Genomic DNA, 21,796 nt, shown 5'->3' with positions numbered 1-21,796 from the left:
ATGAGGATCAGGTCCCACCCCTGCCTTCATCATGATGGGGGGAGAAAAGTAGTTAAATAGTTCTGGCATAAGCCCTGCCTTTACCAGGCTTCTGTGTGCATTTCACCAACAGCATTTAACACATGCGGAGCTTTAGATTTACATTACACACACACAGAAACGACAGGCTGTTATTCATGCTAAAAGTGGCAATGAAGTGTAAACAAAGTTCCGAATCCCACTGAGGCCTAATCGAATCCAGCTGTGGTGGATGTGTTAAAGCTACAATTTTACCCTCACCATCAAAATGGTCCTTTAAAACTAGAAAGCTATATTTAGACTTTATACAGCAGTTGAGGCACGCTTCGAGTGGCTAGCCCTAAAACCACAAGAGAGAAGAACCAGAATCTTTCTGCTCCAACTGCCCAAGACTCTATATCATCTTAGCCTCTCTCTCGAGCACAAAAACCATCTACGTGCATGCCAGTAAACCAGTCAGATTTTAAAACTAAAGCTCTGCATAGCCGTGCTAGGTCTATCTGCGGGAGAGGGAAAAAAACAAAAAAAACAAACTGGGAAGATTTACTTTTTTCTTTTAAAGAGCAAAGTCTGTGAAGTCCAGTGTTCTGCAAACACCAGGGGAAACAGAAAAAGAGGAAAAACTTTCCCCTGTCCCTTTATGCTGGAACACTGTGTCCAAACAAAACAAACAGTGTTGCAGAGCCAAAGGGGCACACAACAGGATGAGAGGAGAAGCTGGGCAAGCATGACTGACTAGCTACCTTTTGGCTGTATTCCATTTTATTCCAACCAGTCCTAACCTACCCTCCAAACAAAACCCATAACCACCAAAGTCTAGCACCCCTCTTCTCTGGTCAGCTATAGGAGGCTGGCTATGAGCCATCAACATCCCCTTGTCTGCAACTCCATGCCTCCCCCCCTTCTCTTGCCCTCCCACAATTCAAGATACACTGTGTGTCTGACTACAGCAGAATATCTGCCTGTTACAGCAGCAGTGTCCTCAAATGTCTCCCCCAAACCGCAGCACAATAACTGAGAGCGAGTGGGCAGGAGAGGAAACAGGAGGAGGGATCAGATGGAGAAGTTGAAGTTTAACTTAAAGACTGCGAGAAATTATACTGTCAACAGCAAGAAACAACAAGAGCAAAGGGGAATGAAAGGTCAAGAGATGACACGTAAAATATACCTATAGAAGAAGCAGTCACAGCACACCAGCACCCCCATCCAGCAGTCGATCAAACAGAGCCAAGGTGACGATGCTCCAAACCACAGCACCCTATACACCGTTTCACCTCCCCGTTTTTGCTCCCGTTTGAAACTCTGCTACAGGTGCACCAGGAAAACGGCTCCCAGCTCCAACGTAGCACTGAGTGTAATCATATGGCTGCTGCAAAGACCTTCGACTTTAACGCAGGTCACGCACGAAGACGACCAGACGGGCAGAGAAAAATACCTGAAAACAAACGACCATTCACAAAACTAGACGCACTTCTCTGAGCAGGTTTCTCTTTCTCCCTCCTTTCCAACTACTGCAACTGCCTGCTTCACTTTCACACTCTTGCGCTCGCTCTCTCTCCCTCCCTCCCACTTGCTGGCTCACACTTGAAAGGCGGGAAGATTAGCTTGGCAAACAGAGTCCCATAAACAAACTGCTGACTGCTGGGCAGTACATGGCGGACTGCAGGGGAGAGCGAAAAGGAGGGACAGCGACACGGGGGGTGGGGGAGCAGGGGGCGAAAATCCCTGGGAGGCAGTAATCTTGACATCTGTATACATCCTAAACAAGGGCTAAACATCCCATCTCCACCCATCGCAGACCAAACACACAATGTCTGCTAAATTGAAGTCTGAGTCAAATCCTGTCGAACCTCTGCAGAAAGTCGAGGAGTTCAGGAAGCTGACAGACTCGCCGGTTTGCACCGTCATCGTAACTGCAGAAAGGTAATTGTCAGCTCTTGCATTAATATCGAGAAAGGACTGAACACGTGAATGAACACAAGGTTATACAGTGTTTTGAGCATGTATAAGTGCCTGTGACTGTTCATTCACATAAATGATGCATAGGTACGGTAAGGGAGGGGATAGCGCAGAGACAAGCCTCCAGGAAGTGAGCCAATCACTGCAGGGTACTCTAGTTATGATGCGGGCAAATAAGGAGAAGGACACAGGAGTGAATTATGGGCCTCTCTGCCCCTTCCCTTTGTAAAATAAAAACAATCCCCTTTTTTTGCTCCCCCTCATTCACTTCCTCGCTGCTCAAAACACACATAAGCACTTTAAGGGACTGCAGAGAACAGATCAATGTCTGCTGCTTTAAATCGAAGGCTTCAGACACTGCCGGACACACCAGACAAACACAGGATTAACTGAGCATGACAAAGGCGGCCTATGCCACTGAATACTGACGCTTCAATGTCAAAGAGACCGAATCCTCTCTGCTGTTCAGTGAAAACAAATCACTGCAGCCTGCCAAGAAAAAGACTGAGATAGCAGAGCCAGGAGACAGTCACCTTCAGAAGATGGCAGTTATGTAACCGCAGTGGGGGGTGGGGGGGGGGCTTTGCTCTTTTTCTGTCGTTGAGTTCTGAAAGAAGCTCTGAACTGTGAGATGCATGTGGAAAAAAACAAAAAACAAACAGCAGTGATTGTAGACTCTCTCGCCTAACCTATTCTTACCCTGCTGTGCACAACTTTTTCAGATGCAAGATGACAAAGAAGCACCGCAGCAGCAATGACGTCAGCTCTCCTCCTCCAACGCCACCTCCTCATCTTCTTCCTTCTGCTCACTGGAGAACTGCTAACAGGAGCTTCAGCTTTAAGGCCTCCTCTGCCATAGCTTAATTATTCCTCTCTCTTTATCTCACCTGCATCCACACAGATGTGAAAGCATACGTGGAACATGACTACATCACACACACACACTTACACACACACTTCCTAAGTGAAAAAAAAGAAAGAGGTGGAGGGCGTATGCAGTGATAATATCACTCTCACATTTTCAACTGCGTGATGAAATGAGTGTTGGCACTCATTAGCTCCCTTTGTTTCCAAGCACCTGAGAGTCAGGATGTGGGGTGGGTGTGTGTGTGTGTGTGTGTGTGTGTGTGTGTGTGTGTGTGTGTGTGTGTGTGTGTGTGTGTGGTGTGTGTGTGTGTGTGTGTGTGTGTGTGTGTGCGCGCGCCTTTCAAGCACAGCGGAAAGCCCTGCATCTTATAACAAGCCAAAGGGGAAAAGGAGTGCCAAAGGGAAAGGGGAAGAAATGAAACTGCCATTAAATCAACTGTCACTTTCAACAATATGACCAGCTTCTTGTGGGTCTCCATCTGCATGTGTTTTTGCCAAATAAGTCGAGCCAACAATAAAATCAAGACATCCGGAGTAACGGTCGCACGGGCTGTGCATGACTCATTTGGAGGAAAGCCGAAAGAAACTTTTTTTTTGTACAAACGTTTGACTTGGACTGATAACGATGAGGGGAGAGAAAGAGAAAAAGTGAACCAATGAGCAGTGGAAAGACCTGACTCGTGATTGGTTTTGAAACACTGGTATATGAATGGAGGCTAGCTGTTGCAACCATGCGAAGGCAAGGTCGGTTTGTGATGGATTTTTTATTTTTTTGGGGGGGGGGCAGAGGTACATCATTCATGCCGCTATATACAAAGTTGCTAGGTGATGTAACCTCCAGAAAGGGTATTCCTGGGAAGGGGAAAGGGAGGATAAAGAAGGGAGAGAGGAACAAAACACTGTTTCCATAAGTGAAAAGAGGGGAAACAAAAGAAAGAGCCCAACCCCTAAAAAAGCAAGACCAACAGGTTTTTCTCCCCAACCAGCTACCGAAACTTGAATTACACGTGGGTACCACGCTGGTGAAAGGGCACCAACGGTTAAACGAGCTGACACACTAAAGGATTTAACAGTCGTCTGATCAACCAATGCCCTGAAGGTAATCAACTCTGAGGCTGTCATTAAAACGGCAAGCTCACTCAAATTGTGTAAGTGCATTATGAAAAAATGCAAAGTTTCCTCTAATGTCCATGCCAGCAGAGACCTAGCCTTCAAAGACTCACACTGCAGCTAATACCACAGCAATATCGCCAATGTTGCAGTAAAAAAAAAAAAAAAGTAGTCTCCGTTAGCAACATGAAGCGTTACTCTAGAATATTACAGCAATGCCATAAAGAGACCACGGAGCACTACGAGAGAACGTGAACTGATTTAGGAGCTCAGGATATGACAACACGTCTCCCCCCGTGCTTCTCCTCCTGCGCTCCATACAGACATACACGCTGGCAGCACTGCATCGCACTCTTACCTATTTAACGTATAGGACCCGTTCCTTTTGAATCTCATCCTGGATGACAGGAAGCGGATGAAGAAATCCAGAATTGGTGGTGTTTCTTTCTTATTGTCCCACCTCGAAACAAACGAACCGCGCCGCGTCTCCCTCCGGACCGCTGCGGAACAAACAAACGCCTTTTTTTTCTTTTTTTGTTGCAGACCTCTCCTTCTCTCTCACTCCTCCACAACTGTTGTTTCTTTCTATCGTTCCTCTCCCCAGACCTCCACCCCGTCACCTCCTTCTCTTCTTCCTCCTCCTCCTTTGGTTCCCGACTCGATTTAGTTTCCGTGCATGGGGCAGGGTTAACGAGTCTACATGCTGCAGGAGTTGCGATTAGAACAAAGCCAGACCTCGTACCGGTGACATGTGGTCGGTGTAAGTTGGAAAAAATCTAGTGATGTTAACACGAAGTCTGGTTGAGACTGGTCGGCTTTGTGTCCACAGCCTCGCTGACGCAAACCACCGCGCTTTACTCTAAAAGAGGGGGAAAAAATGTAACTTGAATCCTTTCTTGTAATATTCCCACATCTACATCCTCTCCTCAGGCTCCACTCGGCGGCATATAACCGATATAAAAAGTGACCCCTAAACACAATAAAACATTAAAAAAAAAAAAAAAGGTCCCTTTATGGAGAATGGTGATCGAAGCGAGCCAATTTTCTTCTCTCCACACAGTCCCGGGTCCCGCGGAGGATCTCATGTTTCAACCGCGTTTCCCATCAGCGGAGCTAAAAATACGCATTTATATTCCTCCATATAGGCTGAACGCAAACCAGACGCCACCACCCCAACACGGATCTTGTCAGCGCCTGAAGGGTGAGACAGATTTGACGCTAAGAATAGGGCTGAGGATCCATTAATGCCATTTAAATCCAAAGTAGTCCTTCCAAGTGTATCTGTGTCTTTCTAACGCGCATATAGTCACTTTACATTAAACTCCAGGAGCACTATTCGGCTCTTTTGTTTTCGTAAATTACTGGCATATAAACACTGGATTAAGATTTTAACAGGATGTGGTTTAATAAAGAAAAACTGGTAATCACAGCTGATTACATGGTTGGTTGGTTGGCTTGTAATGATAAAAAAAAAAGGGGGGGGGGTATGCCTATTAATCCCCAACTACTGTACCAAGGAACTCTTGACCTAGCCTAGCATTAGGTACAGATGAGCACAATGATCAATCCTGACATGCTAGTGAGTAATATCCACATTTTTTCCAGCACCATCCTCAGAAATGATAATGAAATGAGTTGAAGGATAATTTAAGCAGACATAAAGGTGAGACTGGATCCCCTCCAGCTAGGCCCATGTGTGTCGGTGTTTCTGTCCTGAAAAAAAACCTCTTTCACCTGACAGATAATCTGTGTACACCGACTACAACCAAAGATAAAGGAAAGCTCTTGTTTTGTCAAGCTTGGATTTTTAATGGATTTATAAAGAAAAAAAAACAAAAAACTGGAGGAGTTGGAGAAGTGAAAAGAGGGCATGAGCGGAGCTAAAATTTGGTAGACAGCCAGACCACAAAAATCGAATAGAGGAGATGTGGTTTTCTTATATGGCTGAGTAAGCTTTGAGAAGGGGAAGATGACATGCAATGAAGGCTCAAAATCCAGGACAGCATTGTGTGTTGCAGTAACAGCAAATTAGGGTTTTAGAAATGTTAAATTTGCTCTATATTCTCCAACAGCAGCTTAATTACAGGGAATGCCCAGCTAATCTAGGAGGATATGGTTTAAAGAATCCTGAGTTACTTGGTTAATAATTTCTCTAATAGCAAAATAAAATATCTCATTAAGTTTTGCGCGCATGTGTCTTGAGGGATTAGAAGCACAAAATGATGAATCCAGGCTTGCGGTTAAGTTTAAAAGTAATCCAACTTATTCCACATTACATCATATATAAGTGCAAAAGTGCAGTGTGGCATTTGTCTATGTGTGTGTGTGTGTGTGTGAGATTCCTCTGCTGCCGCAAAATAGTCGGGGCTGGTTTCATAGCTCCAAGTCGTTTATTACAATAAGAGCAGCTTGGCACCAAAAGTGCTGATCAATCGCACTGCTGTTGCTGCTCCATCAGTCACTGCAGAGTTGCACAACAGCAGCTGGAGGTAGAGAAGAGGAGGAGGAAGACAACAGGAGGCAGGAGTATGAGGGAGAATATCAACAGCAAGAAAACGTGACTTTTAAAAGGTGTGGGGCAGTGAACACTGCAGACCACAGAGGCACAATTAGCATGGGGTTTATTGATGCTCCTCCTATTCAGTCTTCCTGCTTCCTGCACCTCAACTATCCTTGATTTTATTGCTCTGTTTGCAGCCCCTTCATTAAGTTAATTTGAGCTTTCCTCTTTTGCAATTCTTATGCTGATTCCTTCATTTCCTCCACCTGGCATCACTTCTCTCCATCTAGCCCATCCCTCCCTACAATGTTATTCTTGTTGTGCAACAATGTGGTTAACTAAGTGCATCTCCTTGCATACTAATGATGTTAAAAGGTGCCAGCCAAACAGCAACGCCTTTACTCTCTCCCTCTCTTTTTTCCCCCCCGTCTAAAAGATGAAGCTTCTGAGGGCACAGAGGTTAAAATAAAATACCCATAAACCTTCTCTGTTCATTTCTCTGCCTCCTTTTTAATGACAGGGAAGCTTCCAGAAAGCGGTCATCATTGGCTGGTGTGTGGCTGTGGAATAGCCCTACCCCCTTCAACCCCCGCTTCTGCTCTGAAGCTTTCCAGGAATACACTGGTGGACTGCAATGCACAAACACACACAGGCGCACACAGTATATCAAGGCTCCAGGAACCTGAGTGCATGTATAAGAGGAGAGGCCAGCTTTAGAGTCTCCAAGTTTCCCAGCACTGACAGAGGTGATACTGACAGAAACCATACACACACACACACACACCTCCCTACTGTAGTGCCAAAAAAGTCTTGCGAAACCACTACCATGTTTGTATTATGCAATTTAATGTACATAGGGTTTTTCTGCCAAGAACCAAGCACATGCTGTTTTTCTTTCCAACACAAGTGGGCACACTCCAAATATGTTTACGCACACAAAAACAGCACAGCAGAGGTATATGTGAGCTGGGGCCGAGCCAAGCGGTGCGGTATGAAAGAGCCTATATATACACAGCCAGGCTGGGTGACGCCAGGAGACGGTCGGTCTTTCTGTGTGTGTGTGTGTGTCTGTCTTTCACATCGTGGCATGAAACAGAAGCAAGAGAACTGCTTGTCCACCTTTTTGGGCTTCTGCCACCAGGATGGGTAGCACCACAAAGCCTGTGAAGATAGCATCATGAGGGGCAGATGTGAAAAGTAAATTAAAAGACAGTGGTGATTTTATTTTCTCAGGATGGTGGGACTTTGGTGCCACCTGCTGTTAAAAAGAAATAATGTACCGCTCAAGTGAAAGTAAACGCTTTCTCATTATTCCTATGGCACGCATGAGCTGAGAAACAGTCATGAGAGAAAGACAGCAGGAAGGGGAGGAAAGCTGCAGGAAGAGGTGTGGGCCGCCGCTGATGTCCTGACGACTGGTATGCAGTCTGGTATTGCTGGCATGTGAATAAAGGCTTTGACTTAGAGATAAAGGGAAAAAGAGAAGACAGACGACGGAGGAAGGCTATGTCAAGAAGATCCGGGCTCTCAGTGTCATGGTATTGCTGATATGTGAAAGGCAGGACGTTATGACATGAATGACAGGAGGCAATGAGAAGCAAGGACTCTGAAGAAGACGTTTGCAGGCTAAAAAAATGGTTACACACTGATGGGAACTCTTATAAACTATAGATGAGAGGATACAATGAGGACTTGAACCACCCACTTCGTGTGTGTGTTTTAGAGGAAAAACAGAGCATGCCTCAGCACAAATAAGAACAGAACTAGTGATCCCTGGTATCCCTGGTGGTGTACTGGTATCACTGGTTTAAAACTGCAGCTGCTTGGTACAGTCATGTGACACTGGACTGCATCGAGCCTGATGCACACTGGGAAGGCCTGCAAGCCATGATTATGCAACAACAAGATCTGATTTCATCCCCACTGGATCTCTCCTCTCCTTCCGTTATCTCAATTCGTACTTTATCTACATTTATCCTGCAACCAGAGTATCTTCATCGCTTTTCCTTTGCATTGCTTCCTGTACCATTCTTCAACACACATGAGACTGAGCATATTCCACCATCTCTTGGAAAATAGTGACCTTATATGACCTGCTAAAAATCAATGATTAAGCAAACAAAGTTACCCAACTCCTAGCAGATAATCTTTTTTTTATTTTTATTTTTTATCCACAGACATGTTCCTTTCTGGTGAAAAGTCATGTAACCTGTAGATGTGCTGCCCTCTTGTGGCATAAAAACAGCTTAAAACCACATTGTATGGACATCACTATAAGTTCTTAGCCTTTTCTCTTAGAAAAGAGAGCCACAGCTGTGCTTTACTTCCTATGATTGTAGAAAGAGAAAAATGGAGCCTGGTTAACTGGTCGGACCAGCTAAGGATGGTCTAGACGATAAGAGGTATAGAGGAGCATGAACCCAAGCTGTAACATCTTAACTTGAAGACAAAACATAAACGTCCTTGTTAGAGAATTCTTTCACTAACATTTAAATAACATTCAAGGCTATTTTTACTTATCTCACATTTTACATCACACAAAGAGGCAGTTATCTGTGCAGTCAAGTCGCATGCCATACCTTTCCATACCATACATACTGGTGTGGCTGTTAAATCTGGGACCAGATCATTGCACGACTCCATCAGAGGCTCACAATATGTGAGTGAGTGTGTTTTGTTTTTTTTAATTAAAGAAAAACATCTTAAGATTATAGTGGCAAAAACATCCTTTAAAAGCTTTTCTGCACTACAGATTTAAAATAGATTAAAATCTTGGAAAATCTATACAACAGTACACATATAATTTTGAAATTATTTTTATACTTATTGCAACATTGATTAGTTTTATTTATTTTTATTGTCAGCAGGCTATATATGAATGCCCTAATTGTTGCGGTTGTGGCCTCTTGTCCCCTTATTAATTTCACTGCAATAATGAACTTCGTTATTTTCGTTCTCTACTTAAAACATAATTAACAGCAACTGCATAACTAAGCTTCATGCCAACATTTTGTGTACATCACGCTGGTTTGTACAGTGTTAACTATTGGACAGTGACCCTTTGCGACCAAACACTGAGCTGTCTAATACGAATGAGGCTGTGTGTAACTTAGACTCAAATTCCAGAATTAATTTATTCAAATCTCCAGACGCATGGTTGTGTGAAAATGCCACAGAAAGTGTTTGCTGAGCAAATGGAGCGTCTCTAGTTTAGCCCCAAACAGCTCTATGCTAATGCCGGAAAACTCCTTGCCCAGGAAACTGAGCCCGACACTGGAAACCCACTGAAACACTGACAGTGCTGAAGTATGTACCCCACACCTGCCAGTGGTTATGCAACAGCTGGCATGTGCAGCAGTGTGTTTGTATGAAGACTAGCATTGTCCAGGTTGCAGCTACTGTGCAGTCTGTGGAGACCAGTGACCAAACGCCTCTGCACAAACTGCTCACCTTTTAGCTGTTAGAAATTATATCCTGATAACTCCAATAGACCAGCACCAGTGAAGGGTTCGCCGTAATGTAAGGCTAGACAAAGTAATAAAGCAAGGTCATCTGCTCCGAGCAACACAGAAGAGCCACAATGAAGAATTTATGTCTGTTATTAAAGTTTTTAGGGCAGCTAGGGCAAAGATGTTGTTTAAAGACACAAATTCCACTTGTGATAATCATCACGTTCGTGCATTGTATGTATTATTTTCTGGTCTTTCTTGTTTATTAGCACTAAGGCATGAAATGCAGCTGCACAGCTGGAACTGACAGTGACAGGGACGAGTTGATTAAGACGAGGAGACTGAAAGACGGAAAAAAGGCACGTGCGGTTAGAGACGCCGCTCACGTTTCTGCTTTATGATGAACGCAAAGGAGTGACAGATGCCCAGCCGGGACCCACGTGAGGGAAGCAGCACTTCCTGTGTTTGTGCATCTCGCTGTTTGCTTTCCCTTTTGCACAACAAGTGACGAGATTTCCTGCAAGCTCCTGTTCCAGACTCCCAGCATGGGCAGAGAGGCAGAACAATGAGGAGGAAGAGAGAGCAGGGGCAGTGGAGGAGATAATGGAGGAACACACGCACAGGTCATGTGCAAACACAGGCAAAGATTGAGGTGTACGTGAGGACACACACCCTGATCAAACAAGCACACATGCAGGCAGTGTGGATAACTGCAATGAGGCCAAATACAACATGAAAAAGAAGAAGCAAAGGGACCAAAAAAAAGACAGAAAACAACACAGGGAAATTGCAACATAAAGGCCCAGAACCTTATCAAAATCAAGACTGCAAATTTAATTTCATTCATTCAGTCAGCACTAACATTTCCTTCTTAAGCATGGTCTAGTTCAGTCAGTGCAGTGGCTTCCACGTCATGAAGGTTACTCGGTGAGGTGAAATCCCCAGTGGTTGTGAGAAATGTCCCATCTGTGCATACAGTACATGGCCCTGAGCGACACATGAACTCACCAAAGCGCACCAAACCCCTGACCTACTCTTCATCTACAAGAAGAAACGGATGTGGGGATTGTGTCTTACTCTTTTATTCCCCACACAATAAACAAATGTTCAACCTGACACACTGACACCAAGGTTAAGATGAGAAACAGCTTACAGAGCGGATGTCCAGCACACAAGCGCTGCGACGCATGTAGCCTCTTCCAGAGCCATAGATAGCGCTTTTCTATTTCTATCTGTTGCTCCTGTCAAATCCCAGCATTTGAAGTAGTCGGGAAGCTCTCAGTGTGTATTGAATGCACTGCTGATGAACAGGAACAATCACTTTGTGTTAGTTTAGAACTCAGAGGTCAAAATACTTTAATTTTTAGCATTTTTCTGGCTCCCTGAAGCAAATAAACCCTTACAGCCTGCGCCATAGAAACAAACAATTTGTGTCCATTACGCCTGTGCCTTTACATGATGAAAAAAATAAAATAAAACAAAGGTTCCACCTCATGATACCAATGATATAGCGATGCCATGTGTTTACATTCCCTAGCAAGCACAACAATGATACAAGCCCAGACATGGGTGAGCAGCAGCAGGTCAGCCTTGAATGATGATTCTATGCCTGGAAAAAAGCAAGCTACTTTAATAGCACACAAGTGTTAACACTAACTATGACTCAATCTAGCATCGCTGAGGTGCTCGTTAGTTGCGCTCCGTATGACAGGAAGAGCAAATGGTGGATGGAAGTTAGTGATGTGGTTACAAGCTGGTAAAGCAGAATTTTAAGACTGTATCCCCCACCCCTCGCGTTTCTGCAGCTTATGAATGCAACTTGCCAAATACGGTAACTTGTAGCTTCAAAGAAATAAAAAAGATAGCCAAATTGCATTTTAAGGCCTCAGTATTAGCATGCCCAAAATCAGTGACACATGTTTAATTATTATTATTATTATATTCGAATCCTTTATAACCTCATATTTCTATTACTGCTGGGTACAAAATAACTCATTATACAGTGCTATCACAACGGGTTGTTTTTTTCAGTACTTCTCAATATCTGTAACTGAAGGAGAGAAAAAATAGCCTAAAAAAGGCATAATGCAGAAATGATGCATTTAGTTACTTCAACCTCCTGTCAGAGTGTGTCGTATCGTTACTATTCAATTTCAATAATGAACTCAATAGCACTCTGATTTGCTTTGCCCCCCACTGCTTCCTAGTGCTAATTAGTTCATTTATTAATAAATGTCTGGTTTTGTAAATAACATGTGGTATAAATGCATAGCAATGCAACTTTCTATGCATTTATCACCTCCCCCACTGCTGCGTCAAACTTATTTTACCAGAATTTTTTAACATAAGAAGTTTTAACATGTGATAGATATACCATTGATTTGCATGTGACCAAGCCTGCATGCAAGAAAAGCAACACTGTCACTGTCAAGTAGTTGCATAACGATTTAAAAATGCAGAGAACGTCATTAATCACTTCTCAAACAGGCAGCTACTGGTATTGGTGCTTTACAGAGACATGGCATACCCATGGGGAGGAAGTGTGGCTGAAGAAGATAAAGAGTAGCACAGAAGGAATGAGGGAGAATAAAGAGAAATGGTATACAAGAGACAGGAGTTCAGGAGTCACTGGCTCGCGTCACAGATCTCCCTCCATCACTCTTTATGTAGGCTAATCTCTTCCATCTCGCCTCCCTGAGCTGACTGGCTCACTTAGCCTCTTTTAACCAGCTAACGGATGGTAATAAATCAGCAGCACACTCCTCTCACCTCTAATCTCTCATAGCCTGCGCTGCTCCGCACACTCCCCCTGATATATGACTCAGTCCACCCCGACTCCTAGTGCGAGGCAGTTACTGTTGGAAGTAGGGGTTAGACAGCAACCAGAAAATCAGAAAGTGTGGATGACGGATGAGACCAGAAGCAAGAAGAAGAAAGAACAGACTCACATCTCCTGTTCTTCTGCTTTACTTATTTAGAACTTTATGCCGTTTGTTCAATACTTTGTCTAGACCCTTGTCACATATTAGGGAATAGTATTTTAAGAGTTTCACATGTGTGGCAAAATATTTTTGGAAGTTTGTAAAATTTGCATTTAATCAATCTATGCAATTAAAAATTACTTTTTATAGGCAAGGGAAAAAGTTACGTTGTAGCCTCCCAAATTGGAACTTTTAAAATGTTAAATCTGGCGTTGACAGATGAAGTCGGAGCCTTTCCTTCCTCTGCATGGCTTCCTGGATTAAACTGCGGCAAAATGAGCTGCTCCTCAACCTCCTGTGCCTCATAATACCCTGTATTCACAGCCAGTCTTCTGCACAGCAAACTTGTAACCTAGCTCCCTGTGCTAACAAGCTGTTGGCTCAGTGTTGTCATTTATCACCCAGCTCAGAGACCACCTGGGATTAGAAAGGCTTTAAGAAAGGTCATGTTTAACAGGTCTACCGCTAACAAACACTAGAGAAGATAAAGATTAGTGTTGTGACACGGTATGCAAGACCACGGGCATGACTATGTTATAATGAAGTGCAGTGTTGTGTGTGCGCGAAGAGAATACGAAGAACAGCGCATGGACAGAGCATGTTCCCCAGCGTGGTTCTCTGCAAACACTCAGATGATCAGACTTATCCGTGTTTACACTAAACACCGCCTCAAGGGTCAAATACTTTGTTGTGCGCCTTGTGTTTCTTGTATTTTGTCCAGCTTTGAGCTTTTCAGCCCTGCTCCTGGGAGGCCGTGTCAGCAGCTTCCACAGAGTGACCCCAACCCTGCAGCGGAAATTGGACGACCCCGATCACCAGCTCCCTCTCCGTTATCTCCCTTTGCCTTCATTCCAAGTCAAACTCTTCCCTGAAAAACATCTCCGTCCTCCTCCACATCCTTTTTTAGATTCAAGCTAACAAGTTCACAGCCTCACACACTCATGTTTGGCAGCCTGTCCACAACACAGTTAGGTTTGTAGATGCAGGCATGTCGATTGTCCTAAAGGAAAAGAAGGGAATCCTGTGGAGATATAGATTATAAGCCAGTTTAACGAAATCTGGAAATCTAGACTGCTGCTACTGATATTTTCCATACTGATAGGTGGGGCAGGATGATACTGGTTGTGGGTGGATGTTTTGCATGTACTACCCTGTGTCATCCCACATCAGAGCATGACTCTTCTCCCCTCCCTCCATCTCTGTCAGTGTGACATTTGATTCCTGACTCACAAGTTAAAGATATGTACAGGCCATATGGGCAGATCAAAGCTGTCAGTTACACATAGGAAACATATGGCTGCTGGTGTTGGCCTGTCAGCACTTAAGTCTCTTCCATCACAGTCTCCCTCTAATCTAACACACTGCCTCTCCACTGTTAATTTCTCACCCCAACTGCTTCAATGTGTGCTGTATGAATGTTAATGCACAGACATGCACACATATAAAAAGAGCAAAAAGCTCTGACTAAAAGGCCCCTGCTGAAATGTAGTTTCTTGACTGATGCCAGCAACTAAAACTTTGCCAAGTAACCTGAAAAAATAAATTAAAACAAATCTTTGTAGTCACAGTTTCTATTACAGGTCACATGCAGTAAAGTCAATTTTTCATCTAGACAATTGCATTATTTCATTTCCTGGTACTTGAACTGTTGAAAAATTGTCTAGTGTTTACTGATAAGTTACATTTCCTTTACTCGTTTATTCAAATGTGACACTTTTATGATCTGGGTGAGCCACCAAGTGGGACAGACAAATGGAATAAGGCGCCAAACTGTTTCCAGTTAACATCTAACTGAGTTTAAAGAAATCAGTTCTTGGAAAAGTCCAAGAAACCAATTACAAATTAAGCCTTTGCACACCATTTGGTTGAGAGGCACATGACATCATCGTTTATTTCCTGTCCAAACTGCCAAACAGGAAGTTTGTCTTTACAAAAAAAAAAAAAAAAAGAAGAAGAAGAAAAAAGAAAAAAGAAAAAAGAAAAAAAAAAAGGGGAAAAAGCAAGAAAAGTTAAGATTAGTGTTCTCACTTCCTTCTCTATTTAGGGCAGCTTTATATTCACATCTACCATGTTCCTATGAGAGTTCACATTAGTATCAACACATTACTTCCTTTTCTGTTTTTGTGATTTATTCTCCCACCACAAGCTCCACTGCAACCCATGTAATCCCATTTAGGTTGGTATCCGTGGCACTGGAATCATCCACATCCTTCCTGTGCCAGGCACCAATGTGCACATACACAAGAATACACATCCGCATACACCTTTACAGCCAGTGGGAGTGGACGGGTCGCTGATTAAAGGGGGATAAAAACAAATAGTGGGATGCTGAGGAAAGACGAAAGTGTTGGAGAAAGAACATGTGGCAGCAGAGGAGTACAGCCTTGAGATGATTCCCTGAGGCAGGCATATTTGCTTTTGGAGAGAGCGAGTGTGTGTGTGTATACTCGGCTTACCATGCCTGATGCAACACAGAGATCTCTAATCCAATTATAGTTCAAACCAGCCTAGCGGTCTAGCTTCAGCCACCAAGGACAAACCTAGCTAGCTTACACCAACGCCAGTAGCCCACCGGCTTTGTACAGATTTAGCAGCTAACCGCTCAGCTGAAACCTCGCCTGAGGGTGCCGACCACATAAAAAATAAAAAAAATCAGCCAGAATTAAAGCCTTCCTCCTCCAAGACAAATTAAACCTGATTAGCTGAATGAGAACCTAGAGTTCTGCTGCAGAAACACTCAAATCTTGGTCTTCACAGTTTTGGGAATCAAAGCAGGAGGTTAAGGATCCACAGGAGAAATACTATGCATCTGAACTTCTCAGTCCTTCTGGTGGATTTCTCCCCATTTCTGACCTGCACAGAGTTCCAAACTGCATTTCTCCTTCTGTCACTTGCAGCCTGGCCCCTGCTGTTAAATCTCCTTCTTCGTCCTCTATTTAAGAGCTCTGCTGTTTCTAATCTACCTCCCTGCCCCACGTTGCTGCTTCCATTTATCTGAATATCTCACCTATTGCCTAGGCGTCTCTATCGCATTCCTCCTTCCCTCACTTTACAAAAAAAAGAAAGAAAAAAAAAGTCTCATGCTGCTCTCCTCCTTATCATCTACCTCTGTCTTCCTTTTCCTGTGGTGTATTTAATTCATATTTCCTTATTTTCTTTCTTAGGTAGCACATCTCAACTCTTATTAGCCAGATCTTGGAAATTATATTGTTAATCTTTTTGGTTTCTTATCTAGCTATTCAACTTCTGGAAAGACTCAGCAGGTTTTGCTGCAGATGATAACTATGTATGTCAGGTTTCCTGTGCCATATCTAACAGAGCATTCTGCAAGACTACATTTCTCACTTTGGCCATCACCTCAGGAATCACTTTCCTCATCACTTTATGGCTTCAGTTGGTAGATTCAAGTCTTACGGAATAAAACAAAGCCAATTTTGGTCCCCACTGCAATCACAAATACCAATAAACCAGGAAATGCTACAAGTCAGACCTGCTCTAAAGCATACTATTCTATGAGTATACAACATCCTTTGGTTTATCAGACAGATATAACCCTTGTTGGAGGCGCCCGCTTTCAAAAAGACAAGGCAGTCATGGCCAAAACACTCACCTCAAAGCTTCACAAGTCACTAGGTGACATGAGTGTGGGGCTACATCCATCTCGTATATATAGTTTATGGTATTGAACAACTGGACATGTATCAGTAGCTCAAGTTCTCTAAGGCTTATTAATAGATTCAGAACTTCTCTGTGACTCAGTAGTGTAATGAGACTTGTCCGCTTGCACGGAAAATGTGCGTGTTTATTGAAAGTGTGGCACTTTAATTAGTATTCTCACCAGTTTATGAACAAAACAGTCATTTGATTAATCTCTGACATTCTGATTTAGAAAAACAGAATTATATTTAACCCAATAAACAGAAAAGAAACATGTAAAGACAAAGAATATATCTTCTTAAATAAGAAAGGTGTCATTAAATGCATCTTATAGGCAAACTTCAACTTGTCCTGAAAAGAAGCAGAACGGTTCTTTGCGGCATCCAGAGTGGGTGGATAGCAACAACAACAACTACTAAAAATCTGCTGCAGGATGTTCAACTTATTTTAGAAGATCTTAAGACAGTTGTAGCCAACAGCGGCCCATGACTGCCATGCTCTCTGACAGAACAGTAGCTGCTCCGAGGCCTGTGGCAGGCAGTTCAGCTACAAGAACAGCGAGTCAAGTTTGGGATCTGCTTGCTGAAGTCAGCTCTATAATTAAGCATGTGAGAGGAAAATGTCCTGATGTGACCAATAACAAGAGGTGGAAGGGGTGAGAGTGAGAGAGCAGCTGATCAGCTATGACTGTTCCTGCCTGCTGCCAGTGTTTTTCCTCGTCTCCCTCTCTCCATTCGTTGGCAGCGCCAGTGGTGTGTGCTGGGCAGAGCTGCCCAGAGCGTTACGAAAGAGTAAACACAGTCGCAGCGTGGTGCCACTCCCCTGCCAAGTGAAACAGAGGCAAAACACACACACGCACACGTGCGCATGCACACAAACACACACGCACACACACACGCACACACAGCCATGCCAGAGGCTGAACAGTGCAGCCCAACTGAGAACATCTCCACATTGAAAGCAGCAACAAATTCATTTTACAGACTGTAAACACATCAAAACTTATGGCCTCTTAAATCAGTGTAATATGCTGGTTAAATGTTACCAACCAGTGTAGTTGACACTGTGAAGTCTGTGACAGTCTGTTCAAGCTTTTGAACAGGTCAGGACCCATGTGAGTGGGTGGAGAAGCTTCACATGCACAGCCAGCTCCAGGTACTCCGGCCTGGGTTTCATTTGCAGCCTCTCAATCTATCGCAGTATTTAGTTGCAGTGCACTCAGAGCATGCACTGCCCTGAGGCTTTTGAAAGCTCATCTTCACTCAAATATATTGGCAAAAGGGGAGAAAAAAAAACAACACCCACCACACTTAGCAAGAGTTTCCATCTCAAGTGCTCGTGAAAGTGCTTAATACAGCCATGCATGCATTTGGATTCTTCATTTATCCACTTATGCATATTCAGTGAAAGGCAAACTGCAGAGTCATCCTGGTATCAGATTCATGTCTGGGTCTCTCCCTGTCCTTGCCTCAGAGAAAGGGAAGACAGGGAAGTAGAGCAGAGTCTGATGAGACAAACCAGTGCGTCCAGCAGTCTTTATTCAGGAGTGTGTGTGTTCTGTTGCCCTGAGGCATTTTGCCTCCTGAAAAAGACTTTCAATAGTGCCTTTATATCACCCTCAATGATGCACACTGATATCCTGGAACACCAAGATACAGAAACCTCATTTAAGATTTAATTGGACACCAGCTGGTTTAGGATGATTCTCAAAAATGATCGCCCACAATTTTAACCAATGTGAAAATGATCATTTGTAAGTGCAGAACACCTGCATCTCTACGACTACTGTTAATCGTGCTAGTTACAAGATCACCTGCATGCTCTAGGTGTCACCTTTCTGTGAAACTTGATATCACTGACAACTCTGAACTATAACAGTTTGGCTCTGATGGTGTGTCTGAGGAATAGGATGGACCTGGCACCGCTGTCGCAAAATAATGGTACAGCCTTGAAGAAGGGAGCCGATATCAGAGGCAAGATGAGGACTTGTTTGTTTTGACTCTGCCCTCCAGCTCTGCTTTGCCCTTACACTGTTTTCCTCTCTCTTTCCCCACATGAGGCAAGCCCACAAACAAAAAAAACAACAAAAAAAAAAATGCATGATAGCGCTTGTACAACATTACTCAGCATCTAGGCGTTCCTCCTACCCCTCCACTAGCTTTTATTAGTTTAAAAAATTTCCCAAAAACATTACCAAGGCTGCGTTGCTCTATGTGGCTGAACAGTCCAGCTCAGGCAGCAGTCAAGCACCAAAACGTCTCTGCATATCAGTGTCCAGAGAGCAAGAGCGGGAAAGGGGGAAAGGGGGGAGGGAGTAGAAGACAGAGTGTGTTAAAGGGCTGAAAGTGACTACAGTGTCCTTTCTGGGGAGTAAACAAACCTCAGAAACGGAGGCACATCATCATAGGATAACCTCAAGCCTGACGCTGAACCCTGGGATTGGGCCCTCGCATCACTAAAGCAGCGTAGAATTAATGTGAGGCGCATAAAACAATTATTGGAAAATTATAAATTAGTACTGATTAATATTAAATACTGATATAATAATCTGATGCAATACACAGGCAATCTGGTGCTTTGGAAACAAAGTTCACACCCTGAGTAAGCAGCTTGTTTAATCACCTTTAATAGTGATATCTTGAAGCAATCACTTTTTTGTATGTTGTTATTAAAGCTCTCATATTGCTCACTGAAGCCCCAATAACATTTCAATCATTGCAATGCCTTGATTCTTTTCGTTTCAGCCATTCTATAGTAGATCTGCAGCTGCGCTTGGGGTCCTCATCGTGTTGCATGACCTAGCTTTAGCTGGTGGACTTTATAGTTTGGTATATAGAGGAACTCAGCCCTGCAAAACAAGCCCCTACCATCACCTCTCCACCACCATGCTTGACAGTTGTTTTGAGGCATTTGTGCTGATATGTTGAGTTTAGTTTTTGCCTAATATGTGCATTATGGCCAGACATCTCCACTTTGTTCTCATCTGTCCAAAAGACATTGTTCCTGAATCTTGTGGTTGTGGTTCAGGTCCAGCTTGCATATGCATGACTTGCCAGAATGCTCTTTTTAGAGAGAGGCCACCCTTCTAAAATAAAAGCTATACTTGTTCAGTCCTTATAATTTACTCTGACAAACGTGAACATTTAACCCGGTAACTGAGGCCTGTCAAGTCTCACAGGTATGCCACAGGTATGGTCTGACCTTGGGGTGAATGTGCTGTGATGTCCACTCTGGGAAGACTGTGGCACTGTGATAACACACACCTGGATGCTGATGAAACTGTCAAATAAAAGGGTTAGGTTTTATAAAAGGTGGTCACATTCACTGAGAGAATTTGATTAGCAGTACCTCTTAATTTGGGGAGGCAGTAAGAGAGTACTTGGCTTTTTCCAGAGCTGCACAGAGTCATGTGAAAACTCTTTTTCACATGACTGTTACTGGTATTTTAACATTTGTATTTTCAGTTAGTTTGCTTTCAGGTATTTGGGGGTTTTTTTGCTTTTACACATAAACACTTGGAAAGTTAGACTCCTAAAGACTGGGACATTCAGATATCCTGTGCAAGCTCTAGGACAGATTAGTTCTAAACTGACCAAATTACTAGAAACTCAAAACCATTTCTTGTTAAACCATAAACATACAATCACAGGATGTTAGTTTTGGTTGGTTTTCAACTGACATTAACCATGGTGTCATTTGTGCTCCATGTTAGGAGCTGTGGAGAAACTACGTGTGTCAGGATACAGGATTTGCAACAAACAACACAGGCGTAATGTGTTAAACACTAAAGTAGATTTAGCTAGGTTACGTGGTCTTAAAAACCTTGGCTTGGGTTGCTGTGGGTGTGTAGTAGTAAAGCAACTTTAGTGCCAAACACGTTAAATTGATTCTTAATAGAGCAAGGCTCTTACATGCTCTGTCTGCAGAGAGCCAACAGAAGCTCTTGTTTGATTTATGTATTGCACAGTAAACAGCTCCACAGACAGACACTAAGGACTTCTGGGAACTGACGCTTACCGCTCTCAGGTTAGACCTAGTAAGCAAACAGTGTACAAAAGGAACAGCACACATGATTCAAAACCTGACACTAGACAGCAAAGTCAGACTCAATACTAGGAACTCAGTGACAGGGTTGTTAGTTTCCACCCTTAGAAGCAGGTGACTGCATTAAGATGATGTCTGCTCATCTGTCGCAGTCTATTATCAGTACTGCATCTGTGGTGCAAGCAGCGGAAGCAGCCACCTGGGCTGAGAACGTGCGTGTGTGTTTTTACATGTGTATGCCTGCACCGTGGCAGAGATGGAAATGAGGTTACCTGAGGACAGGGTTGAAGTGCACAAAATCCCCATTGGGAAGATACACACAGAGCAAGTAGAAAGCGTAAAAAGGGATATTAGTCAAACATGCAGGCTAAGAATGAAAGTACTGACACCATACCAAGATATTCTATCACAAGGTTTTGTAAGCGTTGGTTTGTGACCACATGAACAGGTCAGGTTATACGCAGACAGAGTTAAGAGATTTAACACTGAACATGTTGCATGGTTTCTAAAATACACACACTTTTTTTTGTTCTTAACGGTGTATTTGCAGACAAACTAGAAACGTTTTAAAACAAAGGAGTCTGCTGTATAAGGACTAACATATGGCGACTGGTTTATTCTACACATTTGAACTTCCGTTATGATGCTCAAATTAAGGCATGACTTCATTTAAACTGGTAAAATCTTGCAGCCGATTTAGCTACAATAGTTTTATGCAAACTATCCCCGCACCCAAGAAACTAAAATTTGATAAAAGAACCTAAAGTCTCATGCCTTTATATACACAAACACAATATATATATATATATATTTTTTTAAAGTGTCTCCTGGATATACAGTCATCCAATTCACTGCTACTCTATTAATATAATCCAACGCTGCAACAGAAATGTATTCCCAGCCACTAAAATGATTAGTCTTAGAAACTGACACATGTGCTCACCTCTTCAATCCCCTCACTCACTACTTTAAAACCTAAAAAGCAGCATGGACTCATTGGAAACTGTGCATTCAGGCCACAGGTGATAAAATTATTAAGAAATTGCATTATCCAAAAAAAAAAAAAAAAAAAAAACCCAACAAAAAAAGAAAAACCTACTAAGAGACACAGAAAGACGCCTCTTATTTTGGAAATGAGCCACAGTGGCAAGCGAGCTTTACAAATAGACAGACGTTTACCACGGCTGACAAAGTCCAACCTATAAGTAGTT

The 21,796-nt window shown here is 43.1% G+C and overlaps 1 protein-coding gene and 1 long non-coding RNA gene across 4 annotated transcripts in view; one reads left to right on the top strand and one right to left on the bottom strand.

Moving 5' to 3' along the window:
• Positions 1–21,796, bottom strand: part of mob2a (MOB kinase activator 2a) — a 54,190-nt gene that overhangs the window by 27,644 nt on the left and 4,750 nt on the right. Inside the window, exon 1 of one of the 3 annotated variants that reach the window (XM_005471048.4) lies at positions 4,313–4,925. The exons of 1 other annotated variant lie outside the window; for it this stretch is intronic. In XM_005471048.4, the coding sequence (XP_005471105.1) occupies positions 4,313–4,350 (38 nt within the window). In that variant the 5' untranslated portion in view covers positions 4,351–4,925. Of the gene's footprint in view, positions 1–1,186; positions 1,448–4,312; positions 4,926–21,796 lie in introns of those variants that run through there. One more of the 3 variants, XM_005471049.4, reaches the window with a different exon arrangement.
• On the top strand, positions 3,596–14,857 carry LOC102081703 (uncharacterized). The gene is made up of 3 exons (XR_269424.4): positions 3,596–3,943; positions 6,975–7,200; positions 10,173–14,857. It is a non-coding gene; the product is annotated as an uncharacterized LOC102081703 (long non-coding RNA).

The sequence above is a fragment of the Oreochromis niloticus genome, linkage group LG7, assembly GCF_001858045.2.
Source record: "Oreochromis niloticus isolate F11D_XX linkage group LG7, O_niloticus_UMD_NMBU, whole genome shotgun sequence".
Lineage (NCBI taxonomy): Eukaryota > Metazoa > Chordata > Actinopteri > Cichliformes > Cichlidae > Oreochromis > Oreochromis niloticus.
The sequence above is the reverse complement of the archived record's forward strand: the minus strand, read 5'-3'. Positions and strand labels throughout refer to the sequence as shown.